The sequence below is a fragment of the Bos taurus genome, chromosome 3 (assembly GCF_002263795.3).
Source record: "Bos taurus isolate L1 Dominette 01449 registration number 42190680 breed Hereford chromosome 3, ARS-UCD2.0, whole genome shotgun sequence".
NCBI lineage: Eukaryota > Metazoa > Chordata > Mammalia > Artiodactyla > Bovidae > Bos > Bos taurus.
Window position 1 is genome coordinate 21,570,661 of NC_037330.1, and position 15,389 is coordinate 21,586,049.

At 36.7% G+C, this 15,389-nt stretch overlaps 1 protein-coding gene across 3 annotated transcripts in view; it reads left to right on the forward strand.

Annotated features, from left to right (window-relative positions):
• Positions 1-15,389, forward strand: part of RNF115 (ring finger protein 115) — a 75,991-nt gene that overhangs the window by 37,762 nt on the left and 22,840 nt on the right. For all 3 annotated transcript variants that reach the window (NM_001076308.1, XM_024989690.2, XM_059884842.1), the window contains 1 exon segment: positions 2,445-2,656. In NM_001076308.1, coding sequence (NP_001069776.1) covers positions 2,445-2,656 — 212 coding nt within the window.

A 15,389-nucleotide genomic window follows, 5' to 3' on the forward strand; every position in this document is an offset into this window, starting at 1 on the left:
AGACCAGGGATGGAACCCATGTTCCCTGCATTGGCAGGTCGATTCTTATCTTCTCTGCCACTAGGGAAGTCCTGTTTTATTTTCTTACACCTCCTTTCTTGTGTTATTTTACATGTGTCAAATACTATATATTATAATAAATGTTAAAGACTTTATAAAACATAAAACATCCATACAGTGCTATTGTTGAAAAGAATGATATGCCTTTGTTCTGAGTTATTCATTGCAAGCCTTTTTTTCCTTTCATGGCATTGTTTTTTATTGGAGGGAGGGAGAGTGTTTCTCTTCCCACTTGAAAATGAAATCTGTTAGGGCACAAGTTCTTATTTGCTTTTTCACATCTTGTTAACTGCTGTATTCTAATCATTCCCAGAAAGTGATTGGGACATAGTACATGCTCAGTAAGTATTTGTTGAATAAATGTGGGTGTATGTTTATAAAACCTGGTGAATGTATGTACACATAGATAATTAAAGATCTGGAATTCTAAAGCTTTACCGGTGAGAATAGGGGAGTCGTCATTGCTGTGCTGGCCCACCGTGAAAGCGCATGCTGTCTGGTGTCACAGACCGGTGTTCACTGCCCCGCTTAACATCCCCCCAATCCCCCATCACTTGGGGCAAGGGCTTTAGGGCATAATTTAAAAAGGAGGACCTGAATCCAAACAAAGACACAGTCACAGCCTTTTATTGACTGAAGGGCTGGAAAGTGACTTAAATTTGTCTCACCATTTTTTTGCACTGTATTTTAATGTTTTGAAGTTTTATTTGCTTTTATTTCATTTGGGTTTGTTTAGTTTTTGCAGTTGTTAATATAGGACCTATTTGGGGGGATGATTTCTCAGAGGTAAGCTAAGTCTTTTCATAAACTAAGTCTCTTTATATTTCTTTTCTAGTCATTGTGTGTATTCATCAGATAGTTCTGTCTCTATGTCCTGTCAGTTTCTATTAGTGGAATGGTGCCTATGTTCTAGAACTATAACAAACAGCAACAAGAAAGTCATAAAGTATAAAAAGGAAAACAAAAGATTAAAATTTAACAATTCCCTCTCAAGAAAAAAAAATCTGGAATTCTGCATATCAAATTAACCTCTAAATAGTTCTTTGGAATTAGGGGTAGGGTTTGGTCACAGCTGAGAGAATGGAAGCTATATTGTACTTTGTATTTTATATTCTGCACTTGTATTTTTATAATTTATATTTATTGTATATTTTTAACTAAAAAGGGAGAAAGCATCTTTGAAAATAAAGCAGAAATTATAAATTGGAAAAATTAGCAAAAAATAACATTACTGACAAACCTAGACAAACCCCTTAACTTCAAGAATTGATGTGACAAATTACTGGAAGGTAGATTGAGAATCAGCTTTAGCTTAATGTGCAACTGAGCTGCTAACCCTTCTCTGAGTATTTCTAAAGGAGGCTGTTGCAAGTATGGGTCTCTGGAAGAAAGATCAGTCTGGGATGGAGGAGCTGTGAGGATTTTAGGATCTAAGCTCATGTATTGAGTAGTTTAATATTTTAGTAACATACTAAAAAATACAATAAATGATGAGGTTTTTTTTTTAACTTGATTTAAAACTTTAAAACAACATGAAAAGACCAGGATGTGACCAGAGTTATGTACTTGGTTGGATGGAGTGAAGTAAGCTGTGGTCTGTGGAACTCTTGAAATATCTGATGCCCAAATAAATAAAATTTAAATTATTTTAGAGGTAACTTGGATTTTTTCCTCTTACTCTTTGTTTAGTGATTCCTTGGCAAAACCCAACAAGCACTCCCCTTCCCCCTCGCCCCTAGACATGCCTGTCCCATGCCAATACGCTTTTAGTAAAAAGTGTGTACGATAGAATGGCCTTATCAGACATTCTTGCACTGCTTTGGCACAGCTTTGACACAGCTTCCTCATGCACCTTCTATAAGTTAGGTATTTTATAGACATCTGTCTTCACTTTGTAGTGTTGATTCTTTTTTTTCCCCCACAAGTGTATACATCCATTTTGTTTAATCTTAGGTTATTCTATGGTAGACATGTGGATGTCATTGTTACAATACACAAGGTTATAATGTTTATCTAGATGATTGATTGTACTTAGGACAGAAGTTCAAGATCAACCTTTGGTTCATGTTTTTAATTTTAGTGTGGGAAACTGGTCAGAGCCATGTGGCTATGAGCTCAGTATTAAGGTCTGGCCATTGGCTTCTTTCTATATGAAGGGAATTATTTCTTGGTATACAAAATTTTCCCCCTGTGCATACACTTGAGAGACTTCTCTTTTTTCCTCCACGAAATTGGGAAGCATACATTTTTAACATTTGGAACTGCTGAATTTTGAAGTCTTAAAAGTTAATCCTCTCTTTTTTTCAGTATTTTTTCATCCTGTTTCCTCTGTCACCTTTTCTTGAAAAAAGTAACATGTTGTTTATTTCTGGTTTTTGCTATAGTTCTGGGACCGTTTGGACCCCACGATGTTTTTCCAAGATTTTAGACCCTTTCTAAGTAGCAGTCTACTGGACCAAGATAACAGAGCCAATGAGAGGAGTCACCAAACTCACACTGACTTCTGGGGACCAAGTCGGCCTCCACGGCTGTCAGTGACTCAGAGATACAGATCTCGAGGAAGTACTCGTCCAGAGAGATCCCCGGCTTTTGAAAGGTGAGTGCTAAATTGTTATTTAAATTCTTTTAAGGGTAGTTTCAGTGAAGGACATACTGACATAATCTAATTGACATAATAAGATTTTTGTACTTTGTGGACAAGATGAGAATATATACGCAGAATGAAAATGAAGCCAAATTGAATGTCTGTACTCAACTAGTACCAGTTTACCAATGATGATAAACTGAAGGATGATAAAACTAATGACATAGGTCTCTAGTTAACATTTTTATTAATATTTCAGATAAATATCTAGGTGATAGGTTTATCAAAGTTTCAGAAGATACTGAAAGAGATAGCGGATATATTGGATGACATTAGGATTCAAAAAGACCTCAATAGATTGCAGTGATGGAGTTAATATGAAATTTAATAGGAATATAGAGTCTTGTGACTGCAAAACGTTCACTCAGCAAATACTTATAGAGTGTCTTTTATGTTGGGACACTTCACTGGATACTGGGGATATGATGGTGAGCAAAACAGATAGTAGTCCTTGATCTCATGGATACCATTTAGTAGGAATGATAAACACTAAATTTTTAAGTGTTTGCCATGTGCATAGGATTGTGCTTTGTGCTTTTTTCTACTTAGCTCATTTAATCCATGTAAAATGGTAGGTGTTGTTGCTGTTCTCATTTTGTTATTGTTCAGTTGCTAAATCATGTTCAACTCTTTGCAACCCCATGAACTATAGCATGCCAGGCTTCTCTGTCCTTCACTGTCTCCTGGAGTTTGCTCAAATTCAGGTCCATTGAGTCTGTAATGATATCCAACCATCTCACTCTCTGTCGCCCCTTTCTCAGGCCCTCAGTCTTTCCCAGCATTGGGATCTTTCCCCAAGTCAGCTCTTTGTATCAGGTGGCCATGTGTTGGAGCTTCAACTTCAGCATCAGTCCTTGCAGTGGAATATTCATGGTTGATTTCCTTTAGGATTGACCGGTTTGATCTTCTTGCTGTCCCAGGGACTCTCAAGAGTCTTCTCCAACACCACAGTTCAAAAGCATCAATTCTTTGGTGCTCAGCCTTCTTTATGGTCCAGCTCTCACATCCACACATGACTACTGGAAAAACAATAGCTTTGACTATACAGATCTTTGTCACCTAAGTGATGTCTTTGCTTATTAATATGCTGTATAGGTTTGTCATAACTTTTCTTCCAGGGAGCGTCTTTTAATTTCTTGGCTGCAGTCACCATCCACAGTGATTTCAGAGCCCAAGAAAATAAAATCTGTCACTGTTCACTGTTTCCACTTTCCCCCCATCTATTTGCCATGAAGTGATGGGATCAGATACCATGATTTTAGTTTTCTGAATGTTGAATTTTAAGCCAGCTTTTTTTGGCTTAACGCCAGAAAAAGACAGTTTTTAAGCCAACTGTCCTCTTTCACCTTCATCAAGAGGTTCTTTAGTTCCTCTTCATTTTCTGCCATAAGGTGGTATCATCTGCATATCTGAGTTTGTTGATATTTCTCCCAGCAATCTTGATTCTAGCTTGTGATTCATCCAGCTCAGTATTTTGCGTAATGTACTCTGCATGTAAGTTAAATAAGCATGATAACAATACACAGCCTTGATGTACTCCTTTCCCAATTTTTGAACCAATTTGTTGTTCCATGTCTGGTTCTAACTGTTACTTCTTGACCTGCATACAGGTTTCTCAGGAAATATGTAAGATGGTGTGGTATTCCAGTCTATTTAAGAATTTTCCAGTTTGTTGTGATCCATTCAATCAAAGGCTTTCGCATAGTCAGTGAAGCAGAAGTAGATGTTTTTCTGAAATTCTCTTGCTGGAGTATAAAATTCTAAGAGAGAAAGAGCTGGGTCAAAGATATGACCATTTGAAAATTGATACTGTCCAATTGCCCTTCTGAAAGGCTATAGCATTATATTCTCACCAGTAGTATTTGAAATGTACGGAACATCCTTATCAAACTGTTATCAGTCTTTTATCTTTCATGATCTGATAGACAAAAATATGCTAGTAATATGCTAAATATTACTTTTTAATGTCTCTTTAATTTTTCATTTGATTAAGTTTATTTTCATATAATTATTAGGCATTTTTTCTTTTATGAATTGTTTATTAATATCCTTTGGTTTTCCTATTACAGAATTAAAAAATTGTTTTATAGGAGTTCTCTCTATGTAGCAAAGATCTTAATCTTTTATATATTGTTTATATATTACATATTTTAGATTTCATACCATACTTAGAAAGTCTCTCTCCTTATTTCATGATTTTAAAATATACCCATATTTTCTCCCAATATTTTCTTATCTAGTGCTTTTTAGTTATAATGGTCAGAACTCTCTTGTTAAAAGCAATAGAAATTCAATTTAATATAACTTGAGAAAATTAGAATGTGTTGGTTCATATAACTCAAGTGGTTCTTGGCCATATCAGACCCAACATCTCTTCTTTTTTAGCAAATATGATATCATTTCTTATTATCCTGATTTGGAATTTATTCATAATAAAACCTATAAAATATAATTAAAACATCTATGCCTATATTATTATTCTCCAACTAATATAGAAGAGAACTAAATACATAAAAAATATGTTTTTAAATTTATAAATACTTGGCTATGACTGATTTGGGAGACTGTGAAATACCAGATGCTTGCTTCTGCGTGGAGAATCACTAAGAAAGTGATAGTGCCTTTCTGTCTGGCAGCAGCCATTAGGTAAGCCAAGATGGGTACTTGTATCGGTACAAGTATTAATACATCCAGGAGCTATAGAGGAGGAAGCAGTTGACCTAATGCACTTTCTTTTCAGGGTACAGTACTGCCAGCTCTCAGAGCTCTGTAAGACTGCCTGCCCCACTTGGCTTGATAAAGTGCACAGACTGGGATACAGGGCCAAGTGAGATTATGTTGTATATTAGATTTGTGTGTATTTTAGTGGCTGTAAATGCACATTTCCTAAGGATGCATCCTGTGGCAGGCCTGTCCATCAGGATGTTAAGCAGTGAAAATTTGCTGAAAGCCTTCAGTCTATTGCTGAGGAGAAAGCTAGATGCCATTTTGGGGCTCTGAGAGTCACCACATGCAAAAGAATGAAACTGCCTTATACCATCCACAGAAATTAACTCAAGATAGAGTAAGGACTTGTACATAAGACCTGAAACCATAAAATCCCTATGAGGTAACATAGGCAGCAAGCTCCTTGACATTGATCTTGGTGATGATATTTTGGATCTGACTCCAAAAGCAAAAATGAACAGTGGGACTACATTGAAGGATAAAAAGCTTCTGCATGGCAAAGGAAATCATCAACAAAATGAAAGGCAAACAGCCTAACAATCTGTTTAAAAAATGGGCAGAATATCTGAATAGACATTTTTCCAAAGAAGACATACAAATGGCCAGAAAGGACATGAAAGAATGCCAAGCATCACTAATCATCAGAGGAATAAAAATCAAAACTGCAATGAAATATCACCTTACACCTGTTAGAATGGCTGTTATCAAAAATACAAGAAATAATAAGTGTTGATGAGGTTGTGGAGAAAAGGGAACAAACCCCTTTACACTTGGTAGGAATGTAAATTGGTGTAGCCACTGTGGGAAACAATATGGAGGTTTCTCAAAAAAAATTAAAAATGGGACTACCTTATGATCCAGCAACTCCATTCCTGGGTATTTATCTGAAGGAAACAAAAACACAAATATGAAAAGATAAATGGCATCCCATGTTTGTTGCAGCATTGTTTTCCATAGCCAAGACATGGAAACAACCTAAGGAGCCATTGATGGATGAATAGATTAAAAAAAAATTGTGATACACATATATATGTGTGTGTATGTTATTCAGCCATGAAAAAGGATGAAATTTTGCCATTTGCAACAACATGGATGGACCTTGAAGGCATTATGCTGCATGAAATAAATCAGACAAAGAAAGACAAATACTGTATGATCTTATAGTTGGAATCTTAAAAAAAAAAAAATTCATTAATCAGGTTCATAGATACAGAGAACAGATTGGTGGTTGCCAGAGGGATTTTAGGGTGGGAGGTGTGTGAAATGGGTGAAGGGTATCAGAAAGGACAGATTTCCAGTTATATTATGAATAAGTCATGGGATTATAATGTACAATATGGCTGCTATAGTTAATAATGTTATTGCATATTTGAAAATTGCTGAGAGAGTAGGTCTTAAAAGTTCTCATGTTAAAAAAAAATTTAAACTGTATGGTGACGAATATTAACTAGACTTACGTGATAATCATTTCACAAATACATACAAATATCAGATTTAAAAGCTCTTTAATTTGTTAAAACATTTTCTGCAGATTGCTTCATGAATGCATTGGGAAATTATGAAAATTAAAGTGCAGTAATGTTAGAAGACTTAAGTGATAGTGTATTTAATAAGATAAACAGTTTTATCTTTTACACCCCTTTATTTATTTATTTTAAAATATATTTTCATGGAAATAGTTCTAAGGAGTAGGCCAGGAAATGGGGCCTGGGGGCGACATTAACATCATCCATACACTATTTAACATGAATCAAAGCCTGACTGACAGCTTAATCCTGAGACTGTAAAGAATTAAAAATCATGTGGAAGCTGCTCATCCCTGGCTTTATAAGCACTTTCATCTTTGCTTTATCTTATTAGGGAGTTATATGTCAGTGTTTAAAATGCTGTGTGGTATGAGAGGTGTGAGATAGTCTGCAAAAGAGGGGTGTAGAAACTACCCCTGTAGATTTGTTGGTGCATATGATGAAACCTACAGCTTTATTGAGGTGATGCAGTGCTCTGCTGGTTTATTCTCAAGTAACTGTTTTATAGTTTGGCAAGGACAAACTTTCAAATTATATTTTGATGAGAAATGTGTAGAGTGGGAAGAGGGATCTCCTAACCTTTTTCCAGGATTATATGTAGAAAAATAATGAAAGTTGACCAGTACCCCTATTTTTAGGTTTAATCCAGCATCCCATTTATATAACTGCTGCTTCTGAAAGAAAAGTTTAAAAGGCCACCATTTTTAGGAGAATTAAATAGAACTGTTGCAGGAGGGTTCTCTTACAAATGAATCAAATCCTAGTTAACCTGGTTAGCTCAGTTGACCTCAGACTTCACAATGCCTTTGAATTTCACATAAAAGATGAAGGCTTCTCATTGAATTCCATGTCTCCATGGGGTCTATGGAATCCTGAATTATATGCAAAGTAGTCAGTAGTGGTATTCCCAATGGTATGTATTGAAACTGTTGGAAATTGAATATTAGGTAAATGAGGTCCACCTTTGTTTAAAAGTATATCATTGCTCAGTTCAGTTATCAATATAAGTTCTTATTTGCAATCTTACATTACCTTTTCTGTAGCTATTTTTCTCATCCCTGCCCTGAAAATCTTTACCATTCCATAAACTTGCCACAGGCCATCAATTGTGTCCTTAAAAGCGTACCACCAGGAGTTCCATGGTGGTCTGATGGTTAGGATTCCGGGCTTTCACTGCTGTGGCCTGGGTTCCATCCTTGGTCAGTGAACTGATATCCCACAAGCCACATCTGTGGCCAAAAAAAAAAAAAAAGCATATCACCATCTTCTGTTGAATTTATTCTGTTTGCATTATGTCTTCCAGTAGAGCAGGCATCTCTTTGCTAGGGTAAATCTGAGCATGTTGGAAATATAGAAGAGAATTGTCCCAGTTCTTTCCAGTTCTGGATGTATAGAATTAATAGGTAGTTTGATTTCACGGAGAAGGCAATGGCATCCAACTCCAGTACTCTTGCCTGGAAAATCCTATGGACAGAGGAGCCTGGTAGGCTGCAGTCCATGGGGTAGCGAAGAGTCGGACACGACTGAGTGATTTCACTTTAACTTTTCACTTTCATGCATTGGAGAAGGAAATGGCAACCCACTCCAGTGTTCTTGCCTGGAGAATCCCAGGGATGGGGGAGCCTGGTGGGCTGCCGTCTGTGGGGTCGCACAGAGTTGGACACGACTGAAGCGACTTAGCAGCAGCAGCAGCAGTTTGATTTCAAAATCTAAGTGCTGATTTTCTTGAGACAATTTTTCTTCTGTTTTGTTCCAGAGTCTCAAAAGGCTCAGTTAAGTGATTTCCAGAAAACATGTTGCAGGCTCATCAAAGCTCTTGAGACGTTGGATTCCTTTGCACTAAAAAGAAACCTTAAACTGTATATTCTGATTATGTGTATGGATTTTTCAACTAAAGAATAAATGTCTGTAATTTTTTTTAATTAATATGATAGGCAGATGGTATGAGAGTGTAATATCTACCGTCTCTGTCTACCACAAGCAGCATTGCTAGAGTTGTGTGCATCTGTATGTGCTCAGTCATGTCCGACTCTTTGCGACTTCCTGGACTATGGCCTGCCAGACTCTTCTGTCCATGGAATTTCCCAGGCAAGAATACTGGAGTGGGTTGCCATTTCCTACTCCAGGAGATCTTCCCCAACCAGGGATCGAACCTGTGATTGCCGGTGTTAAGATTTTCCAAAGTGGTGAAGACTTCCTGGGAAAGTGCTGGGGGCGGGAATGTATAATTTTCCCTTGATTTTCACAGTAGATGTGTTACTAGAAAATTCAGTTAATTCTAAACAGACATGCCCCAAATGAATGTCCAGGCAGGATGTTCACAAATTACACATGTTGGAAGACAGTTCCGTGTTGATCCTGGCTGACTTCCCATTTCTTGGCAGGATGACTAGTACTGCTCCTTCCTATCTATTGAGTATGAATGGTACTACCCCATTTATTGAATCTAGCAAAACCATCTCTTTGGATTTCTCAGTTGCTCTGTGGGGACAGTATTGACCACTGATGTAAATTAGATGTTCTTAGATGGAACTAAGTGGTTGGTCAGTATGTTATCATCATCTGTCTGTCTCTGTCCTCTCTTTGTTGGCATCATTATTAGATAGCTCTCCTATGTAAAATGAAAGCTAATGGTAGTTCCAAGTTTATAAGAACATTAGAGCATTCATCCCAGTGGATATGTGCCTCTATCCACTTCCAGGGAGGATTTCTGTGTTTTGTGCACACACTTCTGGAACTGAGTGGTATAATTCTTGTGCATTTTTTGAGTTAATATGTCCCCTCCAAATATGAGTATATAATTATTTCTCATTATCATTTATTGAATAATCCATCTGACTTGAAATGTTACCTTTGTTATGTATACAGTTTCATATTCATCTCTGGATTTTGTATTATGATCTGATATTTTTTTATATGCTCCGATGCCTATGTCTTCCTGATTTACTTTCTATAATTTTGTAGTATGATTTGATACCTAGTAGTGAATGTCTATTTCATTATTATTCCTTTTGAAAAACTGCTGAATGCTTCTCTTGCATTTACTCTTTCAAATGAATTTTAAATGTAATTTGTCAATCTCTGACCTCTCTTATCCTGTTGGAATTTTGACTGGAATTTCATTTATTTGGGGACAGTTGGTACTTTTTATAATATTGAAACTTCTCATCTGGACTTGCAGCTCATGTCTCAATTTGTATAGTTCTTTTTTGATGTATTCAGTAAAATTTTATAGTTTCACTTAATTTTTAAACTGATTGTTAGATAGATTGCTACCCAACACCTTGCTCCTTAATTTAGTTGTCTTATTAGCTCTAATAGTTATTCATTTTGTTTTCTAAATTTTCTAGATTAACAGGTGTATCATTTACAAATATTGATTGTATTTTTTCCCTGTGTTTATGCCTCATTATTTTTCTTATCTGTAACACTGACTTATTATCAAAACAGTTACCTAATAGTTATTTTTGTCTTCTTCCTGACTTCAGTAAGAGTGAATTAGTGTTTCTTTATTAAGCATATTTGCTTTTGGTTCCTAATATGTGCACTATCACATTTATTTTATTCCTGATTTTTTATGGGCTTTTAACTGAGGATGGCGAGTGATTTTATCAAATGCTCTTTGCAGTCCTGTGAAGATTGCCCTTATAGTTTTTCTCCTTTAAACAATTAGTGCATTTTATTAACTAATAGATTTTCTAACATTCAGTGAACACTATGAATTCATCAGATTTTAATTAAAAACTACTTTGACAAAGAAGCATTGATCTTTTAATGAATTGTTGGAGTTGATTTCTTCCTAATCTTTTTTAGGATTTTTGCATCAATTCATACGGAAGCTGGTAATTTTCTTGTATAATCTTTATCAGGCTTTGGTATCAGGGTTATTTTAGTTTGGTAGAATAAACTGGGAAATCTTGCTTTGTGTTTATGGTTGAGAATAGTTTAAATCAGGAATTATCTATTTTTTAAAGGTTTGATAAAAGTTACCTGTAATTTTTATCTGAGCCTAGCATCTTTGGGAGACCAGATCTGTTACAACCTTTTCAGTTACTTCTGGGATCAGTGGCTTAGGGTGACATTTTATTCATTTTTGTATTCCCAGCTTCTAGTTAGTGTCTGTTTTATAGTGAATACTGTATATATTTGTGTTGAATGAATCTTCTGGAGAAAGAAATGGTAACCCACTCCAACATTCTTTCCTGGGAAATCCCATGGACAGAGGAGCCTGGCAGACTCCAGTCTATAAATTCACAAAGTCAGACACCACTGAGCACAAACACACAATACACACACTATATATTTGTGTTGAATGAATGAATAATTGTAATTATGTTTCTAAGAGGTATATGGAACATATGAATTAGTAGTAATAATAGCTAAGAGTTTGTGCCAGATAGTAGTTTGATTTACAATTGCTTTACAATTATTTGTTTAATCTTCATTATAACTCTGGATAAGTTACTATGAATATTCCATTTTACAGTAGAAATTGAGGCACAGAGAGGTTAGGTAAATTGCCTGAAGATATGAAGCCAGTTAAATATTGGAGCCAGGATATGGCAAAAATGATGATATTTGTAGTTGGTGGGATTATGAATGTTTCAAAATACTTAAAGAAATTTTAATAGTGTTTTATAGTCTTCACAATTAGGGGGGAAAAAAAAAGAATTAAGCATTTGCCTAACTTTGTCAAAAATTTTCCTTCTAAGGGACACATATCAGTGTATCAGTAAGTAAAACTTAGGGAGTTTTATGTTCAATTTATTTTTTCTTTTCATTCATGTAAGAGTAAATGGAACACATCTTTGGGGCGTATTGCTCTGCCTTCTTAGCAGGTCAACCCAGATTGTTCCACATGATTGTTATTACTTTACAGTAGTTATCATTACAATGTTACCCAGTGTTTTGAAAGTACTATACAATTTCATATTTTATAAGTTTTTTATTGATTAAATTTTGGCTTGGCTTCTTCCTGATAACAGTTTGTCCTGTTGATTTGAGAAGTAGTATAACTTTTTATCCTGCTTATCAAGTTTTCCAGAGAAGGTAATGGCAACCCACTCCGGTACTCTTACCTGGAAAATCCCATGGACAGAGGAGCCTGGTAGGCTGCAGTCCATGGGGTCACTTAAGAGTTGGACACGACTAAGCGACTTCACTTTCACTTTTCACTTCCATGCATTGGAGAAGGAAATGGCAACCCACTCCAGTGTTCTTGCCTTGAGAATCCCAGGGACGGGGGGGCCTGGTGGGCTGTCATCTATGGGGTCGCACAGAGTTAGACACGACTGAAGCGACTTAGCAGCAGCAGCAGCAGCAGGTTTTCAACCTAAAATATGTTCTCCTAAAGTTAACCCTCGGAGAAGGCAATGGCACCCCACTCCAGTACTCTTGCCTGGAAAATCCCATGGACGGAGGCTCCTGGTGGGCTGCCGTCTATGGGGTCGCACAGAGTCAGACATGACTGAAGCAACTTAGCAGCAGCAGCAGAAGGTAACCCTAGATTATGGGACCATTGTTTACTGACCACTACTCACAACTCAAATTTTGAGAATTGACTTTTTTTGTTATTTAAAAATAGTAGGTTTACTTTGTCTTGTTTTTGGCTTGGATTGGAAAAACAGCATTACCCAGAAATTAGCCACAGTTGTTTCTTGGTACGTAATCATGTAGACCTTTTACATACATATATATGAGATACCTACATCTATAGAGTTGAAAAGAAATCATACTATACCTGTTTTATAATCTCTTTTTTTTAATCTTCATAGATTGAGTATATCTTTCAATGACTATCTGATTGGGCCCCATCTTGAGGTCTCTTAAGTCATGCAGTAAGCATTTATGTATTACTGCCAAGTGCTATTCAGGATGTTGGGCATACATTAGTGAACAAAACAGTAAAAAGAAAAGAAAAAAAAAGATTGCCCTTGTGGAATTTAAATACTAATGGGGGATGACAGACAAGCAAAATAAACCTAATCAATAGAGTGTTAAACAGCAGTAAATGATATAGAAAAAAAAAGGGAGGAGGGAGTTTGGGAGTGTGGGAGAAGTGAAGCTTCAAAAAGTGTAGTCAGCAAAGGCCTTATTGAGAAGATATTTGAATAGACATAAAAGTAGTGAGGGAATGAGCCAGGAATGTGCCAACAAGGAGAGTCTAATGTAAAGAGAGCAGAATGGGTGAGGGAAATAGTAGGAGATGAGGTCACAGAGAACTTGTTGGGGCCGGAGATCAGGAGGTGAGTCTGAGATCATGTAGAGACTGGTAGGCTATTATAAAGGCTTTTATTCTGAGTGCAGTGGAGGTCCAGTAGGAATTTTAGGGTAGAGGAATGACATGGTCTAACTTACACCTTTAAATGATCATTGTAACTGCTGTGTTGATAATAGAATGGCGAGTGATATGTGTGTGTACGAAGGGCACGGGGGCAAAGACAGAAGCAGAGAAACCAGTTAGGGGGCTGTTGCATTAGAGATGCCAGTGGCTTGGATGAGGGTTAGTTTAAAAAAAAAAAAAAGTTGGATTCTAGGTAAAGATTGACAATGGGCATGATCGGATTTGCTGGCAGATTGGGTATGAGGTGTAACAGAACGATTAAGGATGACAAAGATTTTTGTCTGAACAACTAGAAAAATGGAGCCACCATCAGCTAAAATGGGGAATGCTCGAAGGGATAGGTTTGGGGGAGAAGATCTAAGAGTTCACTTTTGGACTTAATAAGTTTGAGGTGCTTACTACACATTCAAGTGATGATGTTGAGTAGGGAGAGGTCTTGGCTGGAGATAAAACCTGGAAGTTGTTGCCTATATATGGTACTTAAATATAAAACTGGATGAAATTGCCAAAAGAGTCAAGATAGAAAATAGAAGAGCTCAGGGAATTGAGCTCAAAGCCCTCCTTGATTAGAAGTTTGTAAGGTAGGAAGAATAAGTAGAGAAGACTGAGAAGGGAGCTAGGAGGAAAACCTAGAGAGAATACAGCTCTGGAGACTGACTACTCTTGGGTTTAGCATGTATCTTCCCTTCCAGACCCTGTGGATTTATTTCTCTCTTCTGTGCGTTGCTAAAATTAAATACGTAAACCTCTTCCCCCACTCCTTTTAGCTCCTATTACTTTAACAAGAAAGTGTTTGTTTAAAAAAAGTTCACTGTAAGTACTGTGTATGTATTATTGAAGATAATTTCCTGACGTCAGCTCATACACTTACTGGGGTCACCTTGAGCTGCTGAGATGGAACCTGCATCTCACTTCCGGAGAGTGAGCTGCCGATAAAGGCGAAATCAGCAGCTGATCCCCTGAGGTATCCCTGGCAATTCCAAGTATTTATATAGGGTCTGCTTTAGAGCCTCAGGGAACTAGAGTCTTTCTGTCTTTCTCTCAAACTTGATTATTACCACTTACTTATTGGTTAGTTCAAGTATGTGATTAACTGTTCTAGTTAGTCATCCCTCAGTATCTGTTAGAGGGATTGGTTCCAGGACACCCTGCGCCCCCCGGTGGTACCCAACTCTGAGAATTTGCATCTCTGATATAAAACTATTTGCAAACATCCTTCTGTATACTTTAAGTCATCTTTAGGTTACTGTAACACTTAATACAATGCTATGTAAATAGCAACACTTTAAACAATGTAAATGCTATATAAATAGTTGGTGGTGAACTGCAAATTCAAGTTTTGCTTTTTGGAGCTTTCTTGAGTTTCCCCCCTCCCCTCATAGTTTGCAGATGCAGAACCTGTGGGTACAGAAGGCCAACTGTACAGCTCCCCAATTTTCATTACACTTTGCTTTATTGCTCTTAGCAGATAGTGCGTTTTTTACGAATTGAAGGTTTGTGGCAACCCTGTATCCAACAAATCTGTCCGTGCCATTTTTTTCAACTGCATTTGCTCACTTCACGTCTTTGTGTCACATTTTCATAATTCTCATAATATTTTAAACTTTTTCATTATTGTATTTGCTGTGGTGAGCTTTGATCAGTGGTCTTTGGTGTTACTACTAACTTGCTGAAGGTTCAGATGATGGGTAGCATTTTTAAATAATAAAATATTTTAAAATTAAGGTATGTACATTGTTTTAGACATAATGTTATCACACAGTTAGTAGACAACAGTAAAGTGTAAACATAACTTTTATATGCACTGGGAAACCAAAAAATTCATAAGAGTGATTTTATTGCAACATTTGCTTCATTGCAGTGGTCTGGAACCACATCTGTGATATTGCTGAGATATGCCTTTACTAGCAGGCGAGGATATACTAGTCATTTGTTGCTGGGTAAACAGATTATACCAGAATTTAGCAATTTATGATAGAGTTATTGCTCAGTCGTGTCCAACTCTGCAAACCCATGGACTATAAAATCCATAGAATTCTCCAGGCCAGAATACTAGAGTGGGTAGCCTCTCCCTTCTCCAGGGGATCTT